The following is a 14,890-nucleotide window of genomic DNA, read 5'->3' as shown; positions in this document are numbered from 1 at the left end:
TAAATGCGTGCGTGCTAATGCCCTCACCAATATGGCGCCTGAATAGCTCACACCAGAAGTGTGCATGTGCACCATGGGCACCATTTTGGACTTCTAAGGGCTATCATAACACCCAAAAAATGGGTGCTACGGATCTGAATTTTGTGCCACACATTTTGGGCTGGATCTTGTGTAGAAGGCGGGGCTCTCAGTGCTGGACTGTAAAGGCAGGGGGAACCCCGCCTCTGCATTTTCGCGGCCTGCCAGAGCGATCCTCTAGTGCTTTTCAATTAAAGATTCACAAGCCACGATCCCTATCCCTTTAAGTCACAGGGCCGGCAGCTCAGTCGTATCGGCAGCGCCTCAGGGAGAGTGGTCACTGCCGGTACTGCAGAGGCCTCAGGCCCAGGCCCAGTGTTGGAACCCTTGACATGAAGTAAGTGAGGCGAGCTCACTTGGGCCAGTCCGGAAGGCCCTGGCGAGGGTGGGGGGTGGTGGTTGGGAGAGTGGTCGTGAAGTCCAAAGTGGGGGCGTCAGGGGGGTGGGTAAAGTTCTACCAGGTGTGGGTCCTCCGTCGACCACAAATTGCCCATGGAGGAGGGCGCCCCACCACCAACCCCCCAAGCCCACAGGGAGGGCACCTCGCATTGCAAGGCATCCTCTCTGCATGGCAGAGGCCGCTCACACTGCTGGAGGACCCCAGCAGCGGCAGGACCAGGCCCTTAATTGGCCATTAACAGGCCACTTAAGGGCCTCAATTGGCCTCTGGGCGGAAAGGCTGTCATTGGCCTATCCCGCCCCCGGGATGATCACTTGGCGATGGGCGCTCCACCCTGTTTGCCACCCCCCCCAACTCCGTGCCACCCGTTGCGATACTCCATGCTGCCCCACCTCCTTCCCCACCTCAGGGGGCCCATAAAATCCTGGCATTTGTTTCTATTCTTACAAAAATTTGAGCGGGCAGTTACTGTTAATTCATCAAGATGTTAATAAAGGAGAGGGATGAGATTTTCCATTCAGATATGAATGAAAAGCTTATGGCTGTAAGATCAGCCACCCATTAGATGGTCATTTGATTTTTCTCTCTGCGGTACAGGTGGCTGATCATAGCCATCATAAGTGCCTTAATTGGCCTGGGGTGGGAAGGCCTTCCTCGGCCTTCTCCGCCCCAGACTAAATTGGAAGGCGTCAGGAAGGCAATGGGCACTCCAACCCCGCCTTCCAAGCTATTTTACGGGTCCCGACAGGGTCCATAAAACTCAGCCCATTATTCTTCAATCCAGCCCAGGACAGTCTCCTCTATCTGATGGCTGTCAAGATTGTAAAACTAAAAGAGATGGGGCATGTTTAACCCTTGTCCTCTTTGGCACAGGCCTATGGCACAAAGTTGCATAGAGTTAATCACCAAATTATTAGAAGCCACAAAAATAACTCATTGGGCGGAGGGAAAGTTTACTCTAGTATACTGGGGTATTTCTCATTTGAGGTGGAGGGAATGTTTAGATTTCACTTGGTCTGAACTTGATTCAGCCCTTTCTTTTTGACACGAGGCACTGTAATTTTCTTCAACATCCCCATCCTATCTACTTTATATTTAAAATATTTTGAAATATTACTGCTGCTTTTTCATGAGGCAGTCATATTAATCTTGCAGAAAGCTAACACAGCAGAGAGAATCTAAGCACAGTGGGACTCGATCACTTAGGCACCTCATTCTATTGTGCAGTTTTATCTGTTCCTGAATGGTGTTCAGCTTTAGCTTTAGGGAGACCAGTTAAAAGGAGCCAAGCTCGCAGTAATCCCTACTCTCTTATAGGCAAAAGACAACCTCTGAGAAGCATAGGAAGGCTGCACATCTTTAGGGATGCTGTCACAAAGTTCACACATTCAAGTAGCTCCCTGACAGTACAACATATGTAGCAATTGCTGCTGTGCAAGAAGCACTATCCTTTTCAAAGCTGGATCCCTCACATCTGGATCTCTGTCCTCTCAGGGAAGTACCATTTTAAGCATCATACACCATTCCTCTAGTACATATTCTTTCATTCTGCCAAAGTTTCTTCTAGGTGGAGCTGGCTTACATCGAGCAAAAAAACAGATATCCGGACTTCCATGTCGAGGTGCCCCTGTTGTTAAAGGATATCTCACTGGGGCTAGCAGGCATGGGCACAGAGGGTATATCTGGTCTCCTACATCTGCTCAGTGCTTGTTCAAAAACTACAGGCAATGTGGACTGCTATATAATGTGAAGGCATCACAGCTGCTTCCTAGCTAATGGTTATTGAGGTGGATAATGATATTTTTCCAGTGGGATACCATTTGAACATTAATTGGGTGAAACCTCTTGTGTTCATGTAGCCTATGGGGATGATATAAGGAACCATGCTGCCTATAGGGTGCCATCCACAATGACTTGTGCTCAAATGAACCCTGCCACTTGCTGAAAGTTCTGTGCTCTTTCTAGCGGATTTCTCCTTTCAATAGGGCAAGTGACAAAGTTGTTGCCTCTTATAAATATAAGCCAAGAAATTGGGCTGCAACCATTTTGGGGAGCGCATAATGGGGGGGGGGGGGGGGGAGGGGGAGGGGGAGGGGGAGGGGGATGGGTGTCGGGTGTGTGTGTAGTTAGCATGTGCCACCCCTGAATCCCTGAATGATGAGGCCTGAGGCTATCCAGATTTTGGGCCTCTGGAGGTTCTTCAGCATTGCTGGCAAAGCGTCAACAACTCTCCGTTGAAAAGCACTCCATATTTGGACCGTTGCTAATATTGCAGCACCCCTCAAGTAAGTGGTGTTGGCGATCAGAGCCTGGGTTGGGGATCATGATGGTGGCATTGTCAGGGGCCGGGGCATGGGTCAGAGGTTAAAGTTTGGGTCAGAGATGGCAGGGGTCTGAGTTGGAGATTCCTGGGATTGTGCTGGGATGGGCAATAAATGCTGGCCTAGCCAACGACGCCCACATCCCATGAATGAATAAAAAAAGAGCGGCAATGTTGATGGGGATGGGGTGCTTTGGGACCTGCGATCAAGTCCTTGTTTGTCCTCTGGTTTGATATTACCCAATATGGTGATGCCGAACTTCCGGAGGCAGAAATCTGTGCACACTTCCTACCCACCATATTGGGGACTTAGCAGTCGCTAACAAATGCAATATAGGCCAATTTCTAGGCCAAGGAATTTGACACTTGCTTGATGCATGTGCGCTTTACAAATTGCCAAAAGTGCGAAGTGTCCTAAGGCAACTCGGAAAGATTTATTAGTATGAAAACTTCATGCTGCAGTAACCTTTATTTCTATGGGAAAAGCGCCCCTTTTTGAGATTATATTTGCAAGCCATCCCACAGCAGGTAATGAATGATGCCAGCATACAATAAAGGAGGAGGTTATTGGCAGGATATAGCCCCAAAAATGCAAAAATGGCATACTACCTGACAAAAGAATTAATGCAGAAAGAAATATGCAATTAAACATGGAAAGTAAAAACATTTTAACCAACAACTAAAACCTTATTGAAATTACTTGAATAGGCTAAGCCCAGAGTTCCTCACATACCTGAAGTCAGGAGATTCAGTTTGAGACCTGTCTCTATCTAATTATTCTGCATAATTGCATAGCTGTAGCACTACCTGATTTTCTCCCCTTCCGGAGTGAAGTGGAGTGATACTCCCTAGAGCAGGAAGTCTGGTGCTGCTTTTCTCAGGTCTGAAGTTGGGCCCTGACTCTGGATTCACAGTGTAGCTTCTTAGTATTGGAGCAACATGAAACTGCTTCCCCAATGATGCTATAGTGATAGTATAATTGCAGCTTCAGTTATCACTCGTCCATATTCCAAATCTTCCTACAGGATATAATCTTGATTTTTTTTTTTTAATTCCAGCTAGCTTTGCCACTGGCTACAAAGTCAGAGACACTGAACTCCTGAGAAACATGTTCATCTTTGCTAATTGTTACAAATCAAGGTTTTGCAGCAATGAGTGCTTCTCTCAGATAATCTTAATTTTACTACTCAAAGCAGATATTATATGAATCGTTCCATCAGCCTCTCCTTTGTAATTCCTGCATCTTACAGAGTAAACTTCCTGTGTACAAAGACAGGAAGGAGAGAGATAGATGGTCCTGCTCACTGGAGTACAAAGTAACCTGCAGGTTTTAGAACAGTGCCTGTATACCACACTCTCCAAAAACAATGTGAATTTATATAGCGCCTTTAACATAGTAACGCATCCCAAGGTACTTCACAGTAGCATAATCAGACATAAATTCACACCAAGTCATATAGACACATTGGACAAAAACTTTGGCAAAGATGTAGGTTTTAAGAAGTGTCTTAAAAGGAGTAGAGTAGCGGAAAAGTTTAGGGAGGCAATTCCAGAGCTTAGGGCCTTGGCAGCTGAACACATGGCTGCCAACAGAAGGGTGAAGGAAGTCTGGGAATCTCAAGGTATTTTCATTTACATCTAGCTCCATAGCCCATCTTCCAGGAGCCAGCTCCCACCATTTATACTGTTAAATCTATTTTCTGTAGCCCACAGGCAGATAAGTAGACCCTAGTATCTTCCACAGATGCATTTTCAAACCTTGCCCAAGTTCTTCAACAGTCACATTGTTTTAAAGAAACTTAATCTTTTCTTTACATTTCAGAATATGTTCCTTGGAATGAAACTATAAGAATGGAAATTGTGAGGTACTGCTGCCATTCCCTCAGATAACATGGGATAGATCTACAGTACTGTACGTAACTCTGCTTCTGTGTCCCTCCCTCATATCCAGTAAGGCTCTGCATCTCTCTCCCCAAGCAATGCTCTAATTAATGTGAATGGAAATTTTTTGACCAGCTCCATTGAATTATCTCAGTACTCCATTACCCTCCTCCATATAAACACATAACTGCTTCCGACAAAAATCTGGGTTCATTTTCAAATATGCCTTTGACTTCCTTTATCTCTTTTTTCCAGTTTGAATTTCTGACCTGCCTTTTCAACTTTTCTACTTTGTTTTCTTCAGCTCCATTTTGACTGATTTACTATCTCCTTCTTTCGTGCTATGACGTATCCAATAAAAACGAATACTTTGTCTGGAGGTAATAAGCCAGGCTTTAAATTAAAACAGTTCTTCAGAGTTACTGGAAATTAACTTTTAAAAATACTTATACAAAAGCAAAATCTACAGATGCTGGAAATCAAATACAAACAGAAAATGCTGGAAATACTCAGCAGGTCTGGCAGCAGCTGTGGGGAGAGAAACAGAATTAATGTTTCAGGTCTGTGACCCTTCATCAAAACCAAGTTGAAGCATTAACTCGAGTTCTCTATCCACTGATGCTGTCGGACCTGCGGAGTATTTCCAGCATTTTCTGTTTTTATTTTTAAAAATAGTTATTGTTTTGAGATTTGAGAGGATGTCTGCATACTTCAGTCGAACTGTACCTGGATTACAGTTGATGGTGAAGAGTTTCTCTGAGGGATGTTTCTGATGTTCACCTTGACACTGCTTCTTTGCCTGTAGTAATATTAATATAATTAATTGTCATTTTCTGCCATTTAGCCTTCCAGTTCACTGAACAATATGACATTATAAATTATCAAGCAACCAGTTAGAAAGCACCTCATGTCTTTTTCACTTTACTCCCGCCATGTTCAGAGCACATACCCACACAGTCAGAGTTGTTTCTCACATAACAATAGTCACTCCTGTTAGAAGAGGCTGAGACCTATAAAGATTGGTGTATGAGGCCTACTATATGGAGGGAAAACTATTACAAAGCCATCTCACTCCATGCACATTTCCCCTGGCAGACCTTAAGTTCAGCAGAGACAGTGACAATAAAGTAGGGAAATAAAGTGGCTTGCCAGACCCTATTTCTGGACCAACATGTAGATGTGGTCATCCAGCCAGCCAGGGGGGAAGAACATAAAGGTCAAGGTGGCATGCCTTGTCTGATTTTCCCTCAGGTATTCTACCCAAGTTTGGACAGGATAGCAGAGGAAAACCCAACCACGAGTCCTGGAACATGCCTTTCAGATGACATCCACATGCTCACATATTGCAGCATGGGTCACTAGATCATGATCAGTAGCAGGAACCCTGGCTGAGTTTTCCCCAGCCTTAGTCCAAGAAAACAGAGGCCAATTGTAGAGGAAGGCACTTTCCTGTTGCTTTAGCTGGGATCAGCACAGATAACAAGCTAAACATTGGGAGCTTCCTGATTCAGTATAGTTCTGTATCATACTGAGCACAGCATTTATTCACTAAGTACAAACAATTGAAAATGAGGACTATTAAAGAGCATATGGACTGACAATGACATTAGAATTAGACTAGGTGGCTCATCCCCTTTAAAGCTGAGCGATGCTGGTCCTAATCTGGATATTGTCACCCATGACTGATAACCACAGGGGTGAAACACTGGAAAATGGCCAGCACCTGTGTAGTTGTATCTCAGCAAAGGCACAACAGTTTCGTGAGGAGAAGAGAGGAGAAAATCGGCAATGTAAAAAAACTCTCACAGGTTTGATCCTCAAAGAGATCTTTTCTCTTGTATTAGATTTATTTATTTATTTTTTATTTAGCGATACAGCACTGAAACAGGCCCTTCGGCCGAGTACTTGGAGAGGGGGTGCAGAAATTATTTTCAGTATACCTCATGTCTGTTGGCTCTAATTGAATGCAAAAAAAAGATAACAACTGGAGGCTTCATAAAGATGACTCTTGCTTTCATTTTCATTTCTGTATATTGGAATGATTTGAAAACACATTGGCGTTCTTTTGCACCTTGCAGGATCCTGCACACAGGAATTTGTTACTACTCTGTTGCCTCAATTTTAAACACTGATTTAAACCTCTTTTATTTGTGGGGTGAAACATGTTTTGTGGAGACATTGTCAGTTCAATTTCATTGCAAAGAAGTTTGAGTTTCGACCTCCACTAAGTTCAGAGAATGATCTGTATCTTCCGAGAATTTGTAAATACTGTGAAATTGGAAAAGTGATTTTTCAAAATTCTTTTTATAGTGTTTACCATGTTAGTATATTCATTTAAAGTTATATGGACCCTGTTTCACATAGTTACATAGAAACTACAGCACAGAAACAGGCCATTTGACACATCTAGTCAATGCAGGAGTTTCTATTCCACACGAGCTTCCCACCAACTCCTATTACCTGTTCCCATTGGGTCAGGAGCTGTTTGTTAATGAATTGATAAAGAAGAGCTGTGTTTTCCTCTTTTCAAACTGGTTAAAGGGAATTTGCATAAACAGAGAATGATTCTGGTAGTTTCAACTGTATTGCTTCCAAAAATAATTTGTTTTACGAACATACTAATTAGAAGCAGGAGTAGGCCACTCGACCCCTTTGAGCCTTCTCCGCCATTCAATAAGTTCATGGCTGAACTGATTACTCCACAATTCCACCTACCTCTGATAATCTTTCACCCCCTTGCTTATCAAGAATCTATCTACCTCTGCTTTAAAAATATTCAAAGACTCTGCTTCCACCACCTTTTGAGGAAGAAAATTCCAAAGACTTACGACCCTCCGAGAGAAAAAAATTTCTCCTCATCTCTGTCTTAAGCTAATACTGGGATGTTACTTGTATCCTCAATAGTGATGACCGATACAAAATATCTGTTCAATTCATCTGCCATCTCCTTTATTATCCATTCTTAATTCCCCAGACTCACTTTCTATAGGACGAACACTCACTTTGTTAACTCTTTTCTTTTTTAAATATCTATAGAAACTCTTACTATCTGTCTTTATATTTCTAGCTAGTTTTCTCTTGCATTCTAATTTTACTTTCCTTATCAATCTTTTCGTCATTCTTTGCTTTCTTTTATATTCTGTCCATTCTTCTGACCTGACTCCCATCTTTGTGCAATTATATGCTTTTTCTTTAAGTTTGATACTATCTTTAACTATTTTAGTTAATCACAGATAGTGGGTCCCACCTTTGGAATTTTTCTTTCTCGTTGAAATGTATCTATTCCGTGTATTCTGAAATATCCCCTTAAATGTCTGCCACTGCATCTCTATTGACCTACCCCTTAACCTAATTTGCCAGTTCACTTTTGCTAGCTCTGCTTTCATGCCCTCATAATTGCCCTTATTTAAGTTTAAAGTAATAGTTTTGGACCCACTTTTCTTTCCCTCAATCTAAATGTAAAATTCAATCATATTATGATCGCTACTACCTAGGGTCGCCTTAACTATAAGGTCATTAATTAGTCCTATCTCATTGCACAATACCAGGTTAAGTATAGTCTGCTCTCCAAGAAATTATCCCAAAAATATTCTATGTACTCCTCATTTAGGCTACCCATCTGCCCATCTGATTTTTTCAGTCTATATGTAGATGACTCTTCTGACAAGTTGCCATTATTTCTTCCTTTATAACCCCCTCCCCCTCCCCACCCCCGCCCCCGTCAGTATGGTTAATGTTAGGTGGCCTGCACACCACAAGTGACTTCTTGCCTTTAGATTTCTCATATCTACCCAAACTGCTTCTACATCCTGGTCTCCTGAACTTAGGTCATCCCTCTGTATTGCGCTAATACCATCATTAATTAATTTTAAGCAGGATAAATCGGTAGAAATGAAAAGGAGCATTTTAAATAAACTAATAAAAGAAACTCTTCCTATCTCTCTGGAATTGCATATATTTTTTTGCTGACATAAAGTTCGACATCCAGTCTGGCAGTTGACTCAGTATCACCAATGGAGCGTGAAAAAGAATACCCCATACTCGGAATTCATGGAAAATTAGAATCTCCCCACATGCACATCTTCTTTAGAACATTTGACACCAAACCTTATCCACATTATGGGATGGATCTTGTTCTCGCCCAGGTGTCGGGTACAGTGGCAGGGGGGACCTGAAAATGGTTCCGGATGAGGCCCGCCAGGGACCTTGACACTGTGAGGGCCCGGCTTGATCCTCCTGGTGGCAGCAAGGCTCCATGGCAACTCCGCCACCGCTGGGCAACAGGACCACAATTAAAATATTCAAATCATTAAAATGAATGAATTAACATACACTTACCTGCGATCTTGAGGGCCACGGAGGCTGGCACTCCCCTGCCTTCAAAACCCCATCCGGGGAAAGGAGGGACCATACTGATGAGGGGGGAGAAGGCAAGATTTTCAGTTCTGGGCGGGGTGGGGGCAAATGGGATCAAACAAACATGTAGGGGATGGTGGTAAGGGTTGAACTATAAACTTTGTGCAGTTTGGGGGTAAAGGTCAGATGTTAAAAGGTAAGTATTTTGAAGGAAAAGGGAAAATAGTTAATGTAATTGCTATTCAGTGGGTGGGAAAGGGGCGTTAGAAATTTATTTATTTAATTTTGGGGGGGGTCTGTCTTTAAAAATTTAAATGAGCCAGCAGGGCTGGCTGCCTGTTAAAAATGGCGCCAGCGCCTGCGCACAGGCAGCTGACGTCATTGCCGGGGACGCACAGCCCACCCCTTTCATGGGATTGGTGGGGGAGGGGCTGCCCTGGCTATTTAAATGAGCAGCTGCGCTTAAGATCGTGGTGGCTGTTTGGCATGTGGCGCGAGCGGGCATGCCACCATTTTTTGAGCTCACCATTGAGATTGGCAGCAGGCTCTTAAAATCTAGCCCCATGTTTTAGGAAAGTTGAGACCTTATCGCTCTGTCTCTCTCTCTTTCTCTCACACGTGTACCCACACACAGATGTATTCTCATCGAGACATGACTTCCACAGGAGTCTATTAAAAATTCATATGTTCCAATACATTTCTATGAAAAATATGCAAATTATTATGGAATTATGGATACGTATTCTGTAAATATGTCAAGTGATATGAAAGGCACCTTACATCTACTTTGCAAACACTCAGGAGAATCAATACGAAAGAACAGGAGTTTAACTGAAACTGGAGTTGCTGGTGTTTGGAGTGTCGGGTAACAGATGGTTATTTATCAGTTTTGTTCTGAAACCTGAGAGAAGAACCATTTGAATTGAAGTCCAAGTGAAAATATTTGCAGGGATCATTTTGTCCTGCAAGAGCGAAAAAGTAAAATGGGCTGTTTAAACAGAATCTCTATTAGGTGCTATAAAAGAAACAGAAAATGCTGGAAATACTCAACAGGTCTGACAGCATCTGTCAGAGAGAAACCGAGTTAATGTTTCAGTTCTGTGACCTTTCATTAGAAATAGGAGAAATTAGAAATTAGAAAGGTTTTGAGCAAGTGATAGGCAGGAGGTTAGGAAGAATAATATTTCAGGAAGGTCTGTGAGAGGGTGGAGGGCAGGAGAGATTAAATGACAAAAGGTTTCATAGTGCAAGGCCAAATGGAGTCAGAATGGGACAAGTAAAGAAACAAAAGATGTGTCTGGAGGAGATGTGAATGGCAGGATAATCTGAGCACAAAGTAAATTAAATAATAATTTAATTAATTATTTGCCCTTTGCCCTAAAACACTTACATTTACCATCTGACCTTCCGCCCGCACCAACCCCCAAACTGCACAAACTTTCAATGGCAACCCTTCCAACCATCCCCTACACCCAAGATGCTAATTTGACCCCATTCCCCCACCCCCGCACTGATAGACATACCTCTCACCCCTCCCCACTAGTATCCTGCCTTGTTTCCCCAGATGGGGATCCGAAGGCACGGGACTGCCAGCTACCAGGCTGAAGGTCATGGCGAGACAGCAGGAGGCGACATGAGATTAATTAATTCACTTATTTTAATTTAGTTAAATAATTAAATTGTGGTCCCATCGCCAAGCGGCGGGGTAGGTAGGTGCGTGGGGGGCCACCACAAGGCCTCGCCGCTGGTAATATCGGACCAGGCCCTCCCAGCGTCAGAATGTGTGGCGGCCCTCTCCTGGAGGCATTTTTTGGCCCCCCCACCCAACCCCCGCCATGGAACCCGATGTCGGGGTGTCGGTAAAATCCAGCCCAATGAGTCTGCAAAAGGATATAGATAGGTTAAGTGAGTCAGCAAAAACTTGGCAGATGGGTATAATCTCTTATCTGTTAGCAAATGTGCACTTTTAATGTAATGTAATTATATGATACAGATAGCTTTGAAATGATATTGGCCACTCAGGTCATCTGTTCTCAAACGGAATAGTAAATGATGCACATTGCAGTTACTGATCTTTGACATAGTAGTAAAACTTATCCTTTAATCCCAATTCGCAGAAAACAAAATCAGTTAATGACTGTTTCTAATATGGTCATTGAAACATAATAAATTTTTACTATGCCTTCCCCAACAGTTTTTAAAATTGCAAATGCAACTTTTATTTTGTTAAGGAATCATAGACAGCTCATCATAGATTAATGTTTATTAAATATATCCATTACATTGTATTTACTAACTATTGCATTTCGGTCAGCAGCATCATTTTTTTGCAATACCATTCAGCCTCATTACACTGTACCCCTGTATTCATAAGGATCTTACAGTGCTGACTTCTGGAAATTCTTCGGATTTTCTTGCCTGTTTTCCCCTCAATACAAGTTATGGAACAATGTGATTCCAAATGGACAGCAGCAGTATTGCGACATTTATATAGAAGTAAAGGTCCAGCAACTTTCAACATGTCACTGAGCTTGTGTCCCAGATGAAAGTAATGTATGCCAGAGCGCAGAAATTGAGACATTCCCGAAGTGACTTTTTCCATTTTAAAATGAGTTTACTTAACACAAGCCTTAAACTTGTGTTTTAAAATAACCTAGCTGCTAGGTTATTTTAAAACACAAGGTTAAAGGCATGAATCAGGGGTGTCCAACCTTTTCACATGGGTGGGGGGGACATTACAATTTTTGTCTTACATAGGGGCCAGTGAGACAATTTTGGAAAGATATAGGCATTAAAAATATATCTTACTATTAATCAAAACGACAAATGTGCATTTTTATGAAGAAACTTTAAATGAGAAGACTAATTTATTGACTTATTTTCACTTCACTATATTGGACACTGATTTAGTGATATACCTAGCATTTTCATGTCCAGTCCCTATCCATTTCTCCATGATTTTATCTATTAGAATTAGAATTAGAACATTACAGCGCAGTACAGGCCCTTCGGCCCTCGATGTTGCACTGACCTGTGAAACCATCTGACCTACACTATTCCATTTTCATCCATATGTCTATCCAATGACCACTTAAATGCCCTTAAAGTTGGCGAGTCTACTACTGTTGCAGGTAGGGCGTTCCACGCCCCTACTACTCTCTGAGTAAAGAAACTACCTCTGACATCTGTCCTATATCTATCACCCCTCAACTTAAAGCTATGTCCCCTCGTGTTTGCCATTACCATCCGAGGAAAAAGACTCTCACTATCCACCCTATCTAACCCTCTGATTATCTTATATGTCTCTATTAAGTCACCTCTCCTCCTCCTTCTCTCCAACGAAAACAACCTCAAGTCCCTCAGCCTTTCCTCGTAAGACCTTCCCTCCATACCAGGCAACATCCTAGTAAATCTCCTCTGCACCCTTTCCATAGCTTCCACATCCTTCCTATAATGCGGAGATCAGAACTGCACGCAATACTCCAGGTGCGGTCTCACCAGAGTTTTGTACAGCTGCAGCATGACCTTGTGGCTCCGAAACTCGATCCCCCTACTAATAAAAGCTAACACACCATATGCCTTCTTAACAGCACTATTAACCTGGGTAGCAACCTTCAGGGATTTATGCACCTGGACACCAAGATCTCTCTGTTCATCTACACTACCAAGAATCTTCCCATTAGCCCAGTACTCTGCATTCCTGTTACTCCTTCCAAAGTGAATCACCTCACACTTCTCCGCATTAAACTCCATTTGCCATCTCTCAGCCCAGCTCTGCAGCCTATCTATGTCCCTCTGTACCCTACAACATCCTTCGGCACTATCCACAACTCCACCGACCTTAGTGTCATCCGCAAATTTACTAACCCACCCTTCTACACCCTCTTCCAGGTCATTTATAAAAATGACAAACAGCAGTGGCCCCAAAACAGATCCTTGCGGTACACCACTAGTAACTAAACTCCAGGATGAACATTTGCCATCAACCACCACCCTCTGTCTTCTTTCAGCTAGCCAATTTCTGATCCAAAGCTCTAAATCACCTTCAACCCCATACTTCCGTATTTTCTGCAATAGCCTACCGTGGGGAACCTTATCAAACGCCTTACTGAAATCCATATACACCTCATCCACTGCTTTACCCTCATCCACCTGTTTGGTCACCTTCTCGAAAAACTCAATAAGGTTTGTGAGGCACGACCAACCCTTCACAAAACCGTGCTGACTATCTCTAATGAACTTATTCTTTTCAAGATGATTATAAATCCTGTCTCTTATAACCTTTTCCAACATTTTACCCACAACCGAAGTAAGGCTCACAGGTCTATAATTACCAGGGCTGTCTCTACTCCCCTTCTTGAACAAGGGGACAACATTTGCTATCCTCCAGTCTTCCGGCACTATTCCTGTCGACAATGACGACATAAAGATCAAGGACAAAGGCTCTGCAATTTCCTCCCTAGCTTCCCAGAGAATCCTAGGATAAATCCCATCTGGCCCAGGGGACTTATCTATTTTCACACTTTCCAAAATTGCTAACACCTCCTCCTTATGAACCTCAATCCCATCTAGCCTAGTAGCCTGAATCTCAGTATTCTCCTCGACAACATTTTCTTTCTCTACTGTAAATACTGACGCAAAATATTCATTTAACACTTCCCCTACCTCCTCTGATTCCACACACAACTTCCCACTACTATCCTTGATTGGCCCTAATCTAACTCTAGTCATTCTTTTATTCCTGATATACCTATAGAAAGCCTTAGGGTTTTCCCTGATCCTATCCGCCAATGACTTCTCCTGTCCTCTCCTTGCTCGTCTTAGCTCTCCCTTTAGATCCTTCCTGGTTAGCTTGTAACTCTCAAGCGCCCTAACTGAGCCTTCACGTCTCATCCTAACATAAGTTTTCTTCTTCCTCTTGACAAGCGCTTCAACTTCTTTAGTAAACCACGGCTCCCTCGCTCGACAACTTCCTCCCTGCCTGACAGGTACATACTTATCAAGGACACGCAGTAGCTGCTCCTTGAATAAGCTCCACATTTCGATTGTTCCCATCCCCTGCAGTTTCCTTCCCCATCCTACGCATCCTAAATCTTGCCTAATCGCATCATAATTTCCTTTCCCCCAGCTATAATTTTTGCCCTGCGGTATATACCTGTTCCTGCCCATCGCTAAGGTAAACCTAACCAAATTGTGATCACTATCACTATAATCACCATTTTGTCCTTGCTATTTATTATTGTAGAAAGACTAAATCTAGTTTCTAGGTCTATAATATGTAGAATGAAAATATTCTTGTCTTTGTCCCATATCTTTAAATCCATAGCAACTACCTTATTAAAGTTACGTGCCAATGGAGGACTTATAATAGGACATGATGATGTCCTCTGATACATTTTACAGATTTCACACTTTTCACTAATCTCTTCTATTATCTTTGTATATTCTTCATCAATCACACCTGCATCCTTTAGTAGGGTTTTTAATCTCTGACAAGAATGGTGAGCAAATTATCTGTGTAACTTTAAGACTTTCCAAAAACAATTGCCTTATTATGCTCCATATCAAGTTTCATTTGTGCCTTTTTCATTGAATATTTATTCAACAGTAAAGGTATCTCATTAGAGCCTCCATCAGCTTACTCCAGCTATTTTACATGGAATTACCACTCTCTTCAGTGACTACAATATGTTGCACCACCAAACCTAAAGCTGGTAGTACTTATATACTGCTTAACTTTGCATCAATCCTCACTACTGAATGAATCCAGATAACATTGCAACCAAACAGTTTCACATACTGTCGATGAGCAAGCACTATCTAATACAGCATAGTTGAACGAATCCAAAACTAAT

General features: G+C 42.6%; 1 protein-coding gene across 1 annotated transcript in view; it reads right to left on the bottom strand.

Moving 5' to 3' along the window:
* Positions 1 to 5,235: 5,235 nt before the first annotated feature.
* Positions 5,236 to 14,890, bottom strand: part of LOC137367143 (uncharacterized) — a 75,252-nt gene continuing 65,597 nt past the window's right edge. The window contains exon 6 of the mRNA XM_068028583.1: positions 5,236 to 5,478. Coding sequence (XP_067884684.1) covers positions 5,236 to 5,478 — 243 coding nt within the window. The remainder of the gene's footprint in view (positions 5,479 to 14,890) is intronic.

The sequence above is a fragment of the Heterodontus francisci genome, chromosome 3 (assembly GCF_036365525.1).
Source record: "Heterodontus francisci isolate sHetFra1 chromosome 3, sHetFra1.hap1, whole genome shotgun sequence".
In the NCBI taxonomy this organism is placed as follows: domain Eukaryota; kingdom Metazoa; phylum Chordata; class Chondrichthyes; order Heterodontiformes; family Heterodontidae; genus Heterodontus; species Heterodontus francisci.
This window is presented reverse-complemented; position numbering and strand designations above follow the sequence as displayed.